This window comes from Sinocyclocheilus grahami, unplaced genomic scaffold, assembly GCF_001515645.1.
Source record: "Sinocyclocheilus grahami isolate Dianchi unplaced genomic scaffold, SAMN03320097.WGS_v1.1 scaffold500.1, whole genome shotgun sequence".
In the NCBI taxonomy this organism is placed as follows: domain Eukaryota; kingdom Metazoa; phylum Chordata; class Actinopteri; order Cypriniformes; family Cyprinidae; genus Sinocyclocheilus; species Sinocyclocheilus grahami.
Window position 1 is genome coordinate 344,427 of NW_015505679.1, and position 15,138 is coordinate 359,564.

At 37.8% G+C, this 15,138-nt stretch overlaps 2 protein-coding genes across 2 annotated transcripts in view; one reads left to right on the forward strand and one right to left on the reverse strand.

Moving 5' to 3' along the window:
- Positions 1-1,807: 1,807 nt before the first annotated feature.
- Positions 1,808-3,519, reverse strand: LOC107554387 (fibroblast growth factor 9-like). The gene is made up of 4 exons (XM_016236877.1): positions 3,243-3,519; positions 2,936-3,124; positions 2,382-2,485; positions 1,808-2,169 (listed from the first exon to the last, which is right to left on the reverse strand). Exons 1-4 carry the CDS (start codon positions 3,517-3,519, stop codon positions 1,924-1,926), a joined length of 816 nt encoding a protein of 271 aa, XP_016092363.1. The 3' UTR covers positions 1,808-1,923.
- A 453-nt stretch (positions 3,520-3,972) lies between these two features.
- LOC107554388 (calcium uptake protein 3, mitochondrial-like) overlaps positions 3,973-15,138 on the forward strand; it is a 36,200-nt gene continuing 25,034 nt past the window's right edge. Inside the window, exons 1-5 of the mRNA XM_016236878.1 lie at positions 3,973-4,017; positions 6,423-6,570; positions 8,061-8,092; positions 8,249-8,327; positions 13,496-13,543. Coding sequence (XP_016092364.1) covers positions 3,973-4,017; positions 6,423-6,570; positions 8,061-8,092; positions 8,249-8,327; positions 13,496-13,543 — 352 coding nt within the window. The remainder of the gene's footprint in view (positions 4,018-6,422; positions 6,571-8,060; positions 8,093-8,248; positions 8,328-13,495; positions 13,544-15,138) is intronic.

The window sequence follows — 15,138 nt, forward strand, 5'->3', positions numbered from 1 at the left end:
AAAAGTATACGGACCCTTTTAACAGTATAGTGTATTTTCTTTTCTTTGTTTTCAACCATTTTATCTGCTGTTTTGAATTCAAATGTTCATAAATGGCATAATTTTTGTGTTCCAGCTGGCCCCAGTAACTGATAGTAATGCACTTGCACGTATTTACACTATTTAGAGATATAGTATATTTCTAAACTATTTCAATTTGTAGCATTTAAAAGTGGAAATATTATATACAAGTTGGAGAGAGTCCAAAAAACATGTTAGAGTGCTCCCCATCTCCCCTATTTTTCTGTAGTGTGAGCAAGAGCCCTCATACCAGTGTTATTTTGGAAACGCATGCGTGCCCCAGAGCCACCTCTCCCCTTACACTACTTAAAAAGTAACATTTCCTTCCTTAAGCACACATACAGTCACCTCACTCTCACAGACAGCCAGATTGACAGGCAGCCAGCTCATCAAGTGTCATCAAAGCCAATGAATCACAACCGTAAGGGGGGAAAGGAAGTGAAAAGCATCAAACAAAAAAAGAAATAAGAGATGGGAAAAACACAAAGCACTTGCCAGTCAGTGTAATTGTGGTGTTTCAGACCACACGTGACTCTGCCTGTCTTGAAATGACCTCATGCTTCCTAAGAAAACTTCCACCTGTACTGGCTCAGCAAACGTATATCCCACAATCCTGCATTCTACAACAGCTTTGAAAGCTCCAAGTGCATGGCTTTCACAAGACACTTAGCAAAAGAAAAGGCCACTTTGTGCAGGGCTTCCTTTACAGCCCAAGGTGTCACTTGAGAAGGTTGCTGTAATAAGAAAACGGGAGGGGAAATGGTTTTTAGGTCATTGTGTTTTAATGTTAGCATTGTGCTGCCTTTTTAACAGCAGGGTATTGAGGGAGAGAGAGTGAAATGGAAAGATCCTGAAGCATGATATGAACATTTTTAGCAAATTGTATTATTGTGCACAGTTTAGCATAACTGTTTAGGCTTTTGAGTGATTAAAAGCTCGTTTGATTTCATTTCAAGGCAACGGGATCAATGAGAATCGGACAGCTGTAGACACCTGCTGTCCCTGCTTATGTTTCCCTAAAAGTCAACCTTTTTCTCCAAATAGAAATTCAATAACCATTCACCTCTGACAGGTGACCTTATGTTTCTACTGAAAGGACAGACACAACGAAATGCAGTCATTTGAACTGTTTAATTCCCCAGTGAATTCTGGAACATTCTCAGGCTCTTAAGGATCTGGTTTAATGACATGAGAGATAAACAAAACTGGGGTGGTGGGGGGGGGGACACACCAAGGTGGATCACATACAACCAAAAAATTAACAACTCATAAGAAAATACTTTCTTCAGTAGTTCTATCTCTAGAAGTTATGTTTCTATAGTGGTAGAAAATAAAGCTCTCATGACGTCCTGTTACATCTTGCATATATTCTTGTAAAAATATACTTTCAAAATAAATAAATATATAAAATAAATATCTTTTTAAAAAAAAAACATAAATTAAAGGACCTAAAGAGAAATGTTTGGAGGAGTTTGTCTCCTGTTTGTCCATGCCAGTGTTTGGAAGAGTAGGAAATCTCAAAAGCATTTCACAGAATTCCTTCAGAAGCCTTCTAGAATTTTCAGTAGTAGTAGTAGTTATCCATCAGAAGTCCACCAGTGCTCTCTTTTAATCCAAAATCCCTTGTGTCCTACATACAGCAGGTGTGAATGGATCTGTTCTTCAGGAACTATCCAGACATTTGGTTCCTGCCACTCCAATCAAGGGCTTTCCATCTCCTGCTAATGGTCTAACTTTGGCCCGCAAAAGAGGGCCTCTTTTCCCCCTCGTCTGCGCTGCTTTCTCCTGAGACAGGTTTGCCCGAGGGGGATAAAGAGCATGCAGGTGCTTTTTTGGGGGGTTTGAAAGTGAGGTTCATTGGCTTCAGCTGTGACCTAGTATCTCCTTGTAAAGCTCAGGAACGCGCTCTGGATCTACAGGCCGAGGCAAGAAATGCGTGAAGCGCTGGTGCCTCCGAGAGCGAGCTCCATCTCGAGACGTTCCGTCTTTGTTGAGGGCTACGTAATAATGGGATCCTCGCTCACCGTGTCGATACAGGTTAGACGAGTAAGTGTTGTACCAGTTCTCCTCAAACTGCTCCCTGAACACACACTCCGCTGTCAGCTTTTCCTAAGAGAACAAGAGGGAGGGCAAGGGTTAATCACACTGCAAATGCAAGAATAAACTGTGTCCAAAGGCTATTTGAAATTACACCGTAAATCACTCTCTCAATTCAGCACGGCCACGATATGAATTAAATGAATTGTTGCATTATTCAAAATACTATACCAGTAAGAGGAAGAACTAAAAACTGGAATATATTGGAGCATTGCTATACTTACAGATCCGTACAGTTCGCCCTTGCTGTTCATTCCCAGATACAGTCCGCAGTCCACACCACGGATGCTCACCATCCCCACAGCGAGGCTAATGAATTCCAATATACCTGTGAGAAAAGCACAGCTGTTAGTTCCCCGGTGTTGAGACAGCAGGACAAGCACCTGCAATAGTGGCATCAAACTGCCCTATACTTAATTCATGACATCTTTCACACTTAATCACTGTGTTTTGCTATGTTATACTGTTATTGGAACACAGGTTTATGAAAATAATAATAAGAATCACTGTCGTCATAATAATATCATCAGATTTTACATTGCATTGCAATTACAGTCAGCAATTTCATTATTAAAATATTCATAATGCATATGTTTTTTATTGAAATGTCTTGATATCAGAGTTTTAACCATTACAATAATCATCAGTCCTGGTCAATCTCTACATAAGTGAACAGCATGTGCAGCTGCGTTATGAATGCACAGTGTTGTTTGGTTATTACTATAGTATATTAGCAGCACTGGCTGGCTGTAATGAAATAACGATAAATAACACTTACCAAATCTGCTGTGGTCTTTTCTCGTGCCTTGCACCGATCCGTCCGGTAATATCTCGAGGTGGTAGCCGGTTCTGCAGTAGAGCTGCCGGCGGCGGAGTATCCCTTTCAGATGCGTCAGGTCCGGTGAAGTGCTGCGTGACAGGCGCTCGGCGGAGACGATGTGCTCGTTCATCAGAGCACCATCAATCTCTACATAAGTGAACAGCATGTGCAGCTGCGTTATGAATGCACAGTGTTGTATGGTTATTACTATAGTATATTAGCAGCACTGGCTGGCTGTAATGAAATAACGATAAATAACACTTACCAAATCTGCTGTGGTCTTTTCTCGTGCCTTGCACCGATCCGTCCGGTAATATCTCGAGGTGGTAGCCGGTTCTGCAGTAGAGCTGCCGGCGGCGGAGTATCCCTTTCAGATGCGTCAGGTCCGGTGAAGTGCTGCGTGACAGGCGCTCGGCGGAGACGATGTGCTCGTTCATCAGAGCACCGGAGTCCCCGGGGGGCGTGAGGATGAAATGAGACCCGTGCGCAAAGCTCTCCAAGCCGTGAGAGAAGCTGCCCACCAGCTCGCCGACTGCACCCATCACCGACACTCGAAGAAAAAAGTTGTCGTGAGGAGAACCCCTGTGGTTTCTCTTTCCCTAGTGCTTTGCGCAGTCACTGCTTGCGGCTTTGACAGTCAATGCGTGTTTACATCCGATTCTCTCTCTTTCTCTCTCTTCAGGTTTTAGCACATGCTCTCTCGACCTTCCAGGCTACTCCCCTTTGCTCCGGTCCCCTGTGTATCCAATACTCTCTCTTACGCACTCCAGCACACAAGCTTATGCGGCTTCTCTCCTCTTGTGCTCTTTGGATGTGACTGGCTCTGCTCTGAGACACCAGCCTAAATATGGCCCTTATGTAAATGCCCTCTTGACATATGCTAATTGAGTCCTTTATAGATGACTGTTTGAAACATAACTCCTTGATCGTTTGATCCTCTTCTTATGTCTTCTTTGATGGTCGGTTTCATCTGCATCCACGCTTTTAATCCATTGATGGATTATGATAAAAGTGCAGATAGCGACATTGTGGAGATCCCTGTACAAATCTTTGCAACGAGGAAAAGAAAAGTGCAGTTGGATGGAGAAGAGGGATGCGCACTGTGTACCGATCCGTTCCGATCCCCGGGGTTTACGCGCACTGACGCGCTCTGGCGAATCTCTAGTGTGAAGCAGGTGGAAGCCAAGGAGGGGAAAAAAGGAAAAGAAAGGGGGCGGTGCTCGATGGAGAACGAGAGAGAGAGAGGGAGAGAGGCAAGACTTCAAGGTGTGTAGTGCGTAGGCTATGCGTTATTATTAGTAGTAGTAGTATTAGTCCAAAAAGTGTCTTCTTGATTTGCAATATGTTTTATACGCTGAAAAAAAAAAACATTGTGTAGAATCATTTTTTTTCATTTAGAAATTGCTAGTGAATTAATTATAAAGAAACGGCAAGTATTACATTGAATTAAACGTGAAATTCTTAAGTTGAAAGACTGGAATTTTATTTTTTCATAAAACGTACTTCTATTTTATTTTAAAAATAAAGATTATTCCTGGGTTTAAACGTCGCTTGGCTGCCTCAGCCAGGTGTAAATTTATGACCTATAAAGCGTGCATGAAACTTTAAAAGAAAAAAGAAGAAACAGTCAAAACAACCTGCACATCTGTGCAAACGCCATCACTGCACTGTCAGCCCTGACTGATGTCGAAGTGCCTTTGAACAGTTCCAGCATAACATGAGTTGAGATGAAGTATCAAAGATATCAGAGATCAAAGATTCATTACGCACAAAAGAAGGGTCATTAACGCAAAGGAAACGAACTGTTTGATGGCACATCGTTGATACTATGAGTGATTGATATAGAAAATTTCCAACCCAGCAGCTAAGAGCATGCCTCAAAGTAGATATTACATGAAAGATTCCTTGGGTATGGATCTGATGTTGCTTATTCATTTTTTTTTTAAAGTTGAGCATATGACTGCTCTTAAATAGCCTACTCCGTAGACTGATCAATGCATTTTTGTTCACAGTATAACATTTATTTATTTGTTTGTTAGTTAGTTAGTTAGTTAGTTAGTTAGTTAGCTATTAAGTTGGTTCACAACTTAAGTTTATTATAAAATATGCGATAATAGTATAACATTAATAAAAGCAATCGGCTATAATAATATGATTGATTAACTACTATATATATATATATATATATATATATATATATGTGTGTATATATATATATATATATATATGAACATAGTGCAGAATATATATATAATATTTGCAGTCTAGCCGTATATCGTCTAAACATTTAAGTACCAAACCCCTTGCTATCTCTCAGGACAGATCACTTTCACGTAGATGATTTATCAACGGTTCTCTCAAGGGATACGTTCTCCCACGTCGTCCCCCTTAGCTCATTAGTATTTATGATCTCCAAAAATACCTTAAACCAAAATCAATGTGGTCAGCTAGAGCAGGATCAATCCACAGGCGCAGTGGATCGATCACTTACAATAGAGATGTCAGTTATGTGCCAGATTTCGTGGTGACATTGACAGTTTGCTGAACTGTCAACTTAAAACAAGTCATAGGAGTTTGGCGTTTTTCATAAAAGAATCACATAGGTTCTGATCAGACTTTGGAGTCGTACACTACAGATGTGCAAAGCAGATGTGCCCGTTTGACTTCAATGACAGAGCAAGTGGCGAAACTGTGATTTGCGTAATAGCCTAACACTACAATAGGGGTTGTTGAACTATGTGTGAATAGATGTTAAAATTGTCTAAACGTGAATAGGTCTAGTTGTTTACATAGTACAGAACTTATAATAGTTATAACCAGTGTTGGGGTAACGCATTACAAGTAACGCGAGTTACGTAATCAGATTACTTTTTTTCAAGTAACTAGTAAAGTAACGCATTACTTTTCAATTTATAAGAGAATATCTTAGTTACTTTTTAAAATAAGTAACGCAAGTTACTTTTTTCTCCAATGTATTGATTGACAGCTCTGGTGTCGTCATGTTGAGAGAAATCAGAAGATGTTACTGTAGTTCTAAAATAAATATGAATATGCGTTAATTCATCTCACTCAAAAAAAAACAACAACACAGATTCACTATTCCTCAAAATGAATAAAAATAATGCAGCTCAGAATATGACTCAAACCTGCAATAATTAAATGTTAAACAACACAAATATCCTTAAATACACAAAAAGCTTTCATGACACAAAAAGGCTTAACAATTACACACAATGCCTTTCATGATGACCTTTTGATGTCTTTGAGATATGATATCTGTTCATCCTGATTGAACAAAGACAGCGACACTACAAACAATAATTAGCCATTTAACTCTAACAACATTTTAGTTTAAGATTTATGACTTTACAGAGATTATAAAAACAACGGCTTTGAAAAATATAAAGTCTTAACTAATTGTATTGCTTGTCGTTGGTCCTTGCAGGCTCCACCTTTTGATTTTGATGAAAATGACGTGTACATGTCGTCTCATGAGCATCGTTTCCGCCTCTTCAGCTCAGTGGAGTATGAAGGACAGCTGTACATGACTGCTCAGAACTTCATCGAGTCAGTCACCATGAGTGAACCCCGCAGTGAGTAACATGTTCTGATGTGTACATGTGCTTCTTCTAAGCTCTAGAATTATATTTCACTCAAACTAGGAAAAGTAGCAAACTTCAAGGCTCTTTACTGTAAAATCTGATTAGATGACATTACTTTAAAAATGCAAAATGATTGCCTTAAAAAATGAACTAAACTTATTTATTTGGACCAATAGTTGCATATCTCTCTTTATAGAAGTACTTGATGGTCTGCGAATCACCTAATGTGGTCTTCTCAAACCATTTAATTAAAACTTGTTTCACACAGACCTAACTCAAATCTTTGTGTTTGTACATTTATTCATTTAGCAGACACTTTTATCCAAAGCAACTTACATATGAGCAAGATGTCTAGGTATCCTTCTTTTACTAAATTATTTAAGATAAAAATGGTGGTCTTCTTTCTCCCCAGTACTTCATAGTGCACATTAAACAGCATTTTTGTAAAATATTACCATTTTTATGGAGATGTAATGTTTAATTAAAACATCATTGTGAATTAAATGGTTTGTTGTTGGGCCTTGATCTAATAAATGGTTTGCTACTATAGTCTAATTAATACATATTAGAAACAAAAGTCATTAATGGGTCTTAATGGATCAGATCAAAGCTGTGCAAGAGAGCCACAGAAGTGCTTAATTATTACTTAGCTGGATTCAATCTCTACTGTGCTTTGAAGTGCAGGTCTTGATACAATAAATGTCTAAATGTTCCACGGGAAACACAGCAGACATTAATGAAATATATGAAAATAGCATGACATCCATTAAAATACCTGCAAACCCCTATTGTAGTCCCCTTTTCAAGATACTGTACTTTAAAGATAATTTTATAAAAATCTTTATTGGAAAGGGTTTAAACAAACAATGTTTTTATACTTGTTCAATGAGCCACAAATGTTTTTTGTACATGCACCTGTGGACCAGTCCTTAAGACATTTATGGTTTACAGGTGGTATAAAGTCACTGTAATAATAACTTAGGACATTAAAGAGACCTACTGACTCTGACACCCAGGGTCTCTGAACACCTGTGTGAACATATCTTAGTCCTGCTACGGGGTGACATGAGGACTGCAGATGTGGCCAGAGCAATCAACTGCAGTGTCTCGAATGTAAGATGCTTAAGACAGTGCTACAAGGAGACAGGAAGGAGCTGAACGTGCTTTTAGTTTTCACTCAACATACAGCACAAAAATAGTTTTTGATAGTTGCATTATGTCTGAAGCAAAGCCTGTAGGACAAACTGAGCCTCTCAGCAAAGCTCCATGGGGCTGGTTGCCATGAGAGAGCATAATCAAATTTAGCCCAGCTCTTCTACTGTACTCTGACAGTGAACTGCATCTGCTCAAAAAAGGAAAAAATGCTACTCCAAAGATCTTGTTGTTTTGTCTGATTGATAAATATTATGGTATGAGACCCCCATCCTGAACTTATCTCACCGGCCACCCTCTTTCTGTTTCTGTCTGTCTGTTATTCTTAGTGAAGAAACCTTGGAGGTCCCTCACCAAACAGGTATGTTGTAAATGTATTTGTAATGCATGCTATGTAGATATGATAGCAAGGTTAAATTATTATTTACAGGTAATATTTAGATTTGTATTTCATTGTATGTACAGTCCTAAGAGTGAATCATTTATCCCATATAGTATGTTTGGTCATGTTTTACAGGAGTTGGAGAAGATCTTGTCCGACACTCCACCAGTGTGGAAAGGAACATCCAAGCTGTTCCGGAACCTTCGGGAACGAGGTGAGTTTTGCATTCCAACACACTAGAACTGAAACACTTTACAGGGGTCATATGCAAAAAAAAAAAAAAAATATATATATATATATATATATATATATATATATGGCTATAAATCAGCAATGACTATGCTGTCTTTCAATATACATACTCTTTGTGGATCAGTACGTTTTTGAGGCTGCATTTATTTAATCAAAAATACAGTAAAATGGTTAGAGAGTCGGACTTGTAACCCAAAGATCGTGGATTAGAGTCTCGGCACCGGCAGGGATTGTAGTCCGCATTTGTCACATGATCCTTCACAAGTCATTCTAATATGCTGATTTTTACAGTAGTGCAAAATTATATTATGTAAAAATTCCCAAATAAGATATGATTTTGTAAGTATGCTGTTCTTAAAAGTACCATGGTATTACCATTCTTTTTTGTTTGTTTGTCTTGTCCTTCTTTGAATTATCTATTCATATACCAAGTAAAGACCATGGAATATGAATATAGAATTCATTTAACATTCAGTATCAATGTACCATGGTATTACCACCTGATCAGTGTACCATAGTATCATCATTTTATTTCTTTTTGTAAGAGCATGGGAAGAGAATAATAGGGCGAAAAATGATTTCTCAGTTTTGTGATGGCTGTACAGAATCATATGAAATCAAATCCAGTCCTTCAGAGTTTTTCTAGAGTGATGCTGAATTGTCCTCGCCATTCTTGTCTCTTTCTTTCTCTTTCTTGCTTGCTCTCTCTCAGTGGGTACCAGTCAAGCACCAGTTAAGCACAGGCCTGAGGCTTTCACTTCCTGTGAGCACTCCTAAAAATAGCTCAGTTCACTCTCTTCGTCTCCCTCTCTCTCACTCTTTCCATTTCCTCTCTCTCATTCTCTCGCTTGGTCCAGTGCAACATGCATTCTACAGGCAAAATACGTGCCTGCTGACCAAAACGAGGATTGAAACCTAAAAACAGAGTGCAGGATTGCATTAATACTTTGTTGAAATAACTGCAGAAGTGAGCAGTTCTTCAGCAGCACAGCCACAATTAAAGTATTTGCTTGCGGCGTACGTAACAGCACTTGCTCACACCACCAGCTAATTCCCAGCGGTGATAATTATACACACACACACACACACTCCACACGCTTACAGTACAGCAGGACTCTAAAAATAAACCCTCTGAATTGGTATTACCATTCTTTTTTGTTTGTCTGTCTTGTCCTTCTTTGAATTATCTATTCATATACCAAGTAAAGACCATGGAATATGAATATAGAATTCATTTAACATTCAGTATCAATGTACCATGGTATTACCACCTGATCAGTATACCATAGTATCATCATTTTATTTCTTTTTGTAAGAGCATGGGAAGAGAATAATAGGGCGAAAAATGATTTCTCAGTTTTGTGATGGCTGTACAGAATCATATGAAATCAAATCCAGTCCTTCAGAGTTTTTCTAGAGTGATGCTGAATTGTCCTCGCCATTCTTGTCTCTTTCTTTCTCTTTCTTGCTTGCTCTCTCTCAGTGGGTACCAGTCAAGCACCAGTTAAGCACAGGCCTGAGGCTTTCACTTCCTGTGAGCACTCCTAAAAATAGCTCAGTTCACTCTCTTCGTCTCCCTCTCTCTCACTCTTTCCATTTCCTCTCTCTCATTCTCTCGCTTGGTCCAGTGCAACATGCATTCTACAGGCAAAATACGTGCCTGCTGACCAAAACGAGGATTGAAACCTAAAAACAGAGTGCAGGATTGCATTAATACTTTGTTGAAATAACTGCAGAAGTGAGCAGTTCTTCAGCAGCACAGCCACAATTAAAGTATTTGCTTGCGGCGTACGTAACAGCACTTGCTCACACCACCAGCTAATTCCCAGCGGTGATAATTATACACACACACACACACACTCCACACGCTTACAGTACAGCAGGACTCTAAAAATAAACCCTCTGAATTCTGTTCTTCCTCGTAGTAATTACCGTTTTTGAAATCATCACCTTAAGTTGGCGGCAGTACATTTATCTTGTTGGTTTCACTGATGTGGAGCCATGCATCCAGAAGATGCCTGTACTCAAGAAGCTTCAGCTTGACACGGCGTCTGATCTCAAGCTGTGGTAATGATAGCATGCAAATGTTAATTGAGGAAGCTATGCTAACGAGATCCGTGAATGTGCTCAGGTCTCTAAGGAGCAGTTTCTAAGAGGATGCAAACTCAAGGGAAGTCTTAGTGAAGAACTAGAAGGAGGCATGGGAAGTTAAAAATGCACACTCTTCAATATGACTTTGAGAAAACCATACAGTTAGGAAATTAATACCAAGTAATGATTGTTCTGGTCCCACAAGCAAATATATATTCTGTTTCCGTATTTTATTTTATTTTTTTATATATATATATTTTATTTATTTTAAAAAAAATTTATTGATTCATTTATAATATAATAAATTATTTATCTGATTATTTATTTATTTATTTATTTTAATAATATTATTTATTATATTATTATTTATGGCTGTTTCTTTAATAATGTATTGTTGTTGTTGTTGTTGTTTATTTATTTATTTAGATTGTCTTAAAAAAAACTAAAAAACAGCACCCTGTCCTTCATAGTTTATTATGTTTGAATTTTATTTGCAACTGCAAATAATAAAGTAATAAATGTATTAATATAAAATAAAAAATAAAAATAAATTCATTTATGCATTGCTATGATAGCAACTAAACAGGCTTTTTTAAGAAACGATGAGAAAACTTTTTCCATACCTTTTCTTGGCTTCATGTCAAAGGTCATTCATCCAATTAAATGGTATGTTTGGAAAAATTCTATCAGTTGGTAGAAACCAGCCAACCAGGGTTTCTGCAGGTCTTAAAAGGCAGGTCTACAAATTAAGGATCTAAAAAGGTCTTAAATCAGAGCAGAAAGTCTTAAATTCATCAGATGTTACTGTAAAGTCACAACATTAAATGTTGTGTGCACTACAAAAAAAATGAAAGCAAAATAAAGATATGAAGTCTTGTTTCCTAAGAAATTGAACACATTTGATTTATGCTTAAAACAAGTTTATGGTATATGGTATGAAAACTTGTTTACTCTTTGAATTAAGTGTATTTTGTAACCTCACCGGCAGATGTTTATTCTTATTTTAATCATAAACTCACTTCGTTATCAGTTTCTCAGAAAACAAGACTTCTTATATAGTTTTGCTTCTGAATGTACCTTGATTTGAAAATCACTGGAAAACAAGACAAAAATACCAAGGAAGAACATCACTTTTTACAGTGTAATCAGAAGGTATAGAAAATGATTTCCATGTTCTAATTAAGCTATTTTTTTATTTGTAAAATGAAATTAAAAGTAATGGAAATCTGTTGGAAGTTATTATTACTGCTCCATGAACATACTGACATATTATGTTCCCTTAAATTTTTTAATTTTTCTTTAATTGGTCTTAAAATCTTCAGAAAATGTGCAGAAACCCTGAACAACATAGACAGGTTATGTGACGTCCTTATCCTCATCTTAATGTCGAACCTGTGCAGTTCTGGTTAATATTTGATATTTTAGTATTTGTAGATAAAAAAAAATAAAAAAAGTCCTTAAAATCAAATATTGCTAAAGCAGTTGAGAACCACTAATACAGACTGTATAAAAGAATACCATACAGAGCTCATTTGTGATGTTTGTTGTTTTTGTTACAAAAATTCTGCAAATATTTTCCATTGATGTTGTCATGCATCCAGTTCGGGAACCAGACCTTTCTTCTCATGCCAGTGTTTTTGCATTGTAAATTGAGAACGCTTGGTATGCGGACCTTTAAAAGTATGAATCATCTCATACAAACACATCAGATTTAGCATTTAAACTTAATGCATCTCTAGGAGACAGGCTTAGTATTGAGACTGTATTGAACAGGAATGAATGGAATGTAATACAGCGCCTCTTCATTTAAGGGGCCCTGCTCAAAACAAAGATTTACTACATATGTAAGCACCATGTAAACATTAACTAAATGTCTGCAGCTAAAAAGCCACGTTTTACCAGTTTAAAGCAGCTTTAGACATATATTAATGTCTTTACATTTGTTTTAGATCCCCAGGGATAACCTTTGACCCCGAGTCTTCAGCTCTAATGTCAGCCACAGAATTTGGAATAGTTGCCTAAGAATGAAAATGTGTGCATCATTTATGTCATTATGAACCCTGTATTATTTATTGTATTCCATGAAACACAATAGGAGATGTCAGTTTCAATTGAACATCTGGTCTGGCAAAGGGAATAACTAAGGAAACTAAGTAAATTATGCCCAAATTTTCCAATCTGATTGTCTCTTCTGGCTCGAGTTGTCTTGCTCAGTGGACTTTGAATGCCTTTGTATTGCTTGAGTGAGTGTGTGAGACTGCGGGTGTTGGGTTGAATTTTCAGTATCAGGTTTTCCTCCCGAAGGCACCCAGGCAGTGTCCCGTAACACTCAGTCCACTCACCCTGAACTATCTCTATGCCTACTTCTGTCTCCATGTCCCCCTTCACACAGAAGCTGTGGAGAGGAACACTTTCAATGGAGGTGTAGTGCCTCCCCAGTGCCTTTACATAACAGAACTTCCATCTTTCCATCAGCCCACCTTGCTTTGTCTCTTTTTGGCTTTTCTTTTTACTCTCACTCTCTCTTTCCTTCGTACTCCACTTTGCCGCTTTTCTCACGAGTCTAACAAAAGCAGGGACAGTTCCTTGTCTAAATGGGGCACATCTCCCAGTCCTGACGGATGCCTCCAGAACACCCTTATCCAAACAGAAGCCTTTGAACGCATGCAGCCTCTGTCTCCATGGCGGTCACTCACTGTGTCTTCAGCTTCAGTGTGTGGGCCAAACGCGGGGCAAATGTTGCCTAAATGTAGACGGACACTTTAGCTGAGAGGTACCCTTTTAGATGTTATCATCATGAAAGGGGGGATTACTTGTCCTTTTTTTTGTTGGTGCAGGAGAAGGGAAAAGGGTATGTGACTCCATCTATCTCTGGAGGCCCCTAGCTTTGAAAATCAGTAAACATTTTAATCCAAGCTTCAGATGAGCCGCCTCCCGAGTTTTCAGTTTAGACAAAGAGTAAAAGAAAAAGGTTGTAGGTTGTTAGTGTGTTACTGTACATTAGCAGAATGGATGTGACCCTTTGATATCCTTTTTCAGGCATCATCGCTTACACTGAGTATCTCTTTCTGCTCTGCATTCTGACAAGTGAGTATGACCTCTATCTCTCAGTCTTTTCTATCTCTGTTTCCCTCCCTTAACTTTTCATTCTTATCCCATGCTTTTTTTTCTGTGCCCTTCTTTTTTTAAATCAGCGCACTATGCATGTATCCTATTTTAAACATGAATCAAAGATCATCTGTTTTACGTCTAGTGTGGCTCGCAAGGCCCACCCAGACTCTCACCCTCACCAAAAAAATTTCACTGAAGCCACATTTTACTCACTGCATAATTAAAGTTTCAGACTTGACTTTATGCAAAAGGAAGATTTTGCTGCTCAGAGGTCGCAGAGTTCTCAGTTATATCTTATTTAAATGCCAAATGTTTCTTATAAAATTGTTTGGAAGAAATATAAATAAATATATTTGCTTTATCTAAAGAGTATTCCTAAACTTTTTTTAAACTTTTCTAAACTTATTACCCAAAAAGTGTAGCATTTCCCAGATTTTATCTCCAATTGTCAGTAAAAATATTTGTTTGTAAGTTAGGATGTTTCAAAAATGGGTCATGTATTTTCATTTTTAAAAATACATTTTCACACCACAAAATGTAACTAGTGGGGGAAAAAACGTAAATGAACTGTTGCATTTGTAAAGTATGCATTTTCCCTTATTCACATATAATCAGGAGACATGATTAAAAGTCTTCATTTGTTCTCCATTCAGTGTTTAGGAGGAATACCTGAGATGTTAAAGGGTTAGTTCACCCAAAAATGAAAATTCTGTCATTAATTACTCACCCTCGTGTTGTTCCAAACCCGTAAGAAGAGTTCTCAGTTATATCTTATTTAAATGCCAAATGTTTCTTATAAAATTGTTTGGAAGAAATATAAATAAATATATTTGCTTTATCTAAAGAGTATTCCTAAACTTACATATTACCCAAAAAGTGTAGCATTTCCCAGATTTTATCTCCAATTGTCAGTAAAAATATTTGTTTGTAAGTTAGGATGTTTCAAAAATGGGTCATGTATTTTCATTTTTAAAAATACATTTTCACACCACAAAATGTAACTAGTGGGGGAAAAAACGTAAATGAACTGTTGCATTTGTAAAGTATGCATTTTCCCTTATTCACATATAATCAGGAGACATGATTAAAAGTCTTCATTTGTTCTCCATTCAGTGTTTAGGAGGAATACCTGAGATGTTAAAGGGTTAGTTCACCCAAAAATGAAAATTCTGTCATTAATTACTCACCCTCGTGTTGTTCCAAACCCGTAAGACCTTCGTTCATCTTCGGAACACAATTTAAGATATTTTTGATGAAATCTGGGGGCTCTCTGACCCTCCCATAGACAGCAAGGTAACTACCACGTTCAAGGTCCAAAAAAGTACCAAGATGATCGACAAAGTAGTCCGTGTGACATCAGTGGTTCAACTGTAAAGTTATGAAGCTATGAAAATACATTTTTGCGCAAACAAAACAAATATAACGACTTTATTCTATATTCTACTGCGTCACTTGTGGACGCGCGTTCACGAGCGCGTGGTGGCACTGACCCAGATCTGGCGTGTCCGCTTAGCTTTGTAACTTTACAGTTGAACCACTGATGTCACACGGACTACTTTGACGATCGTCTT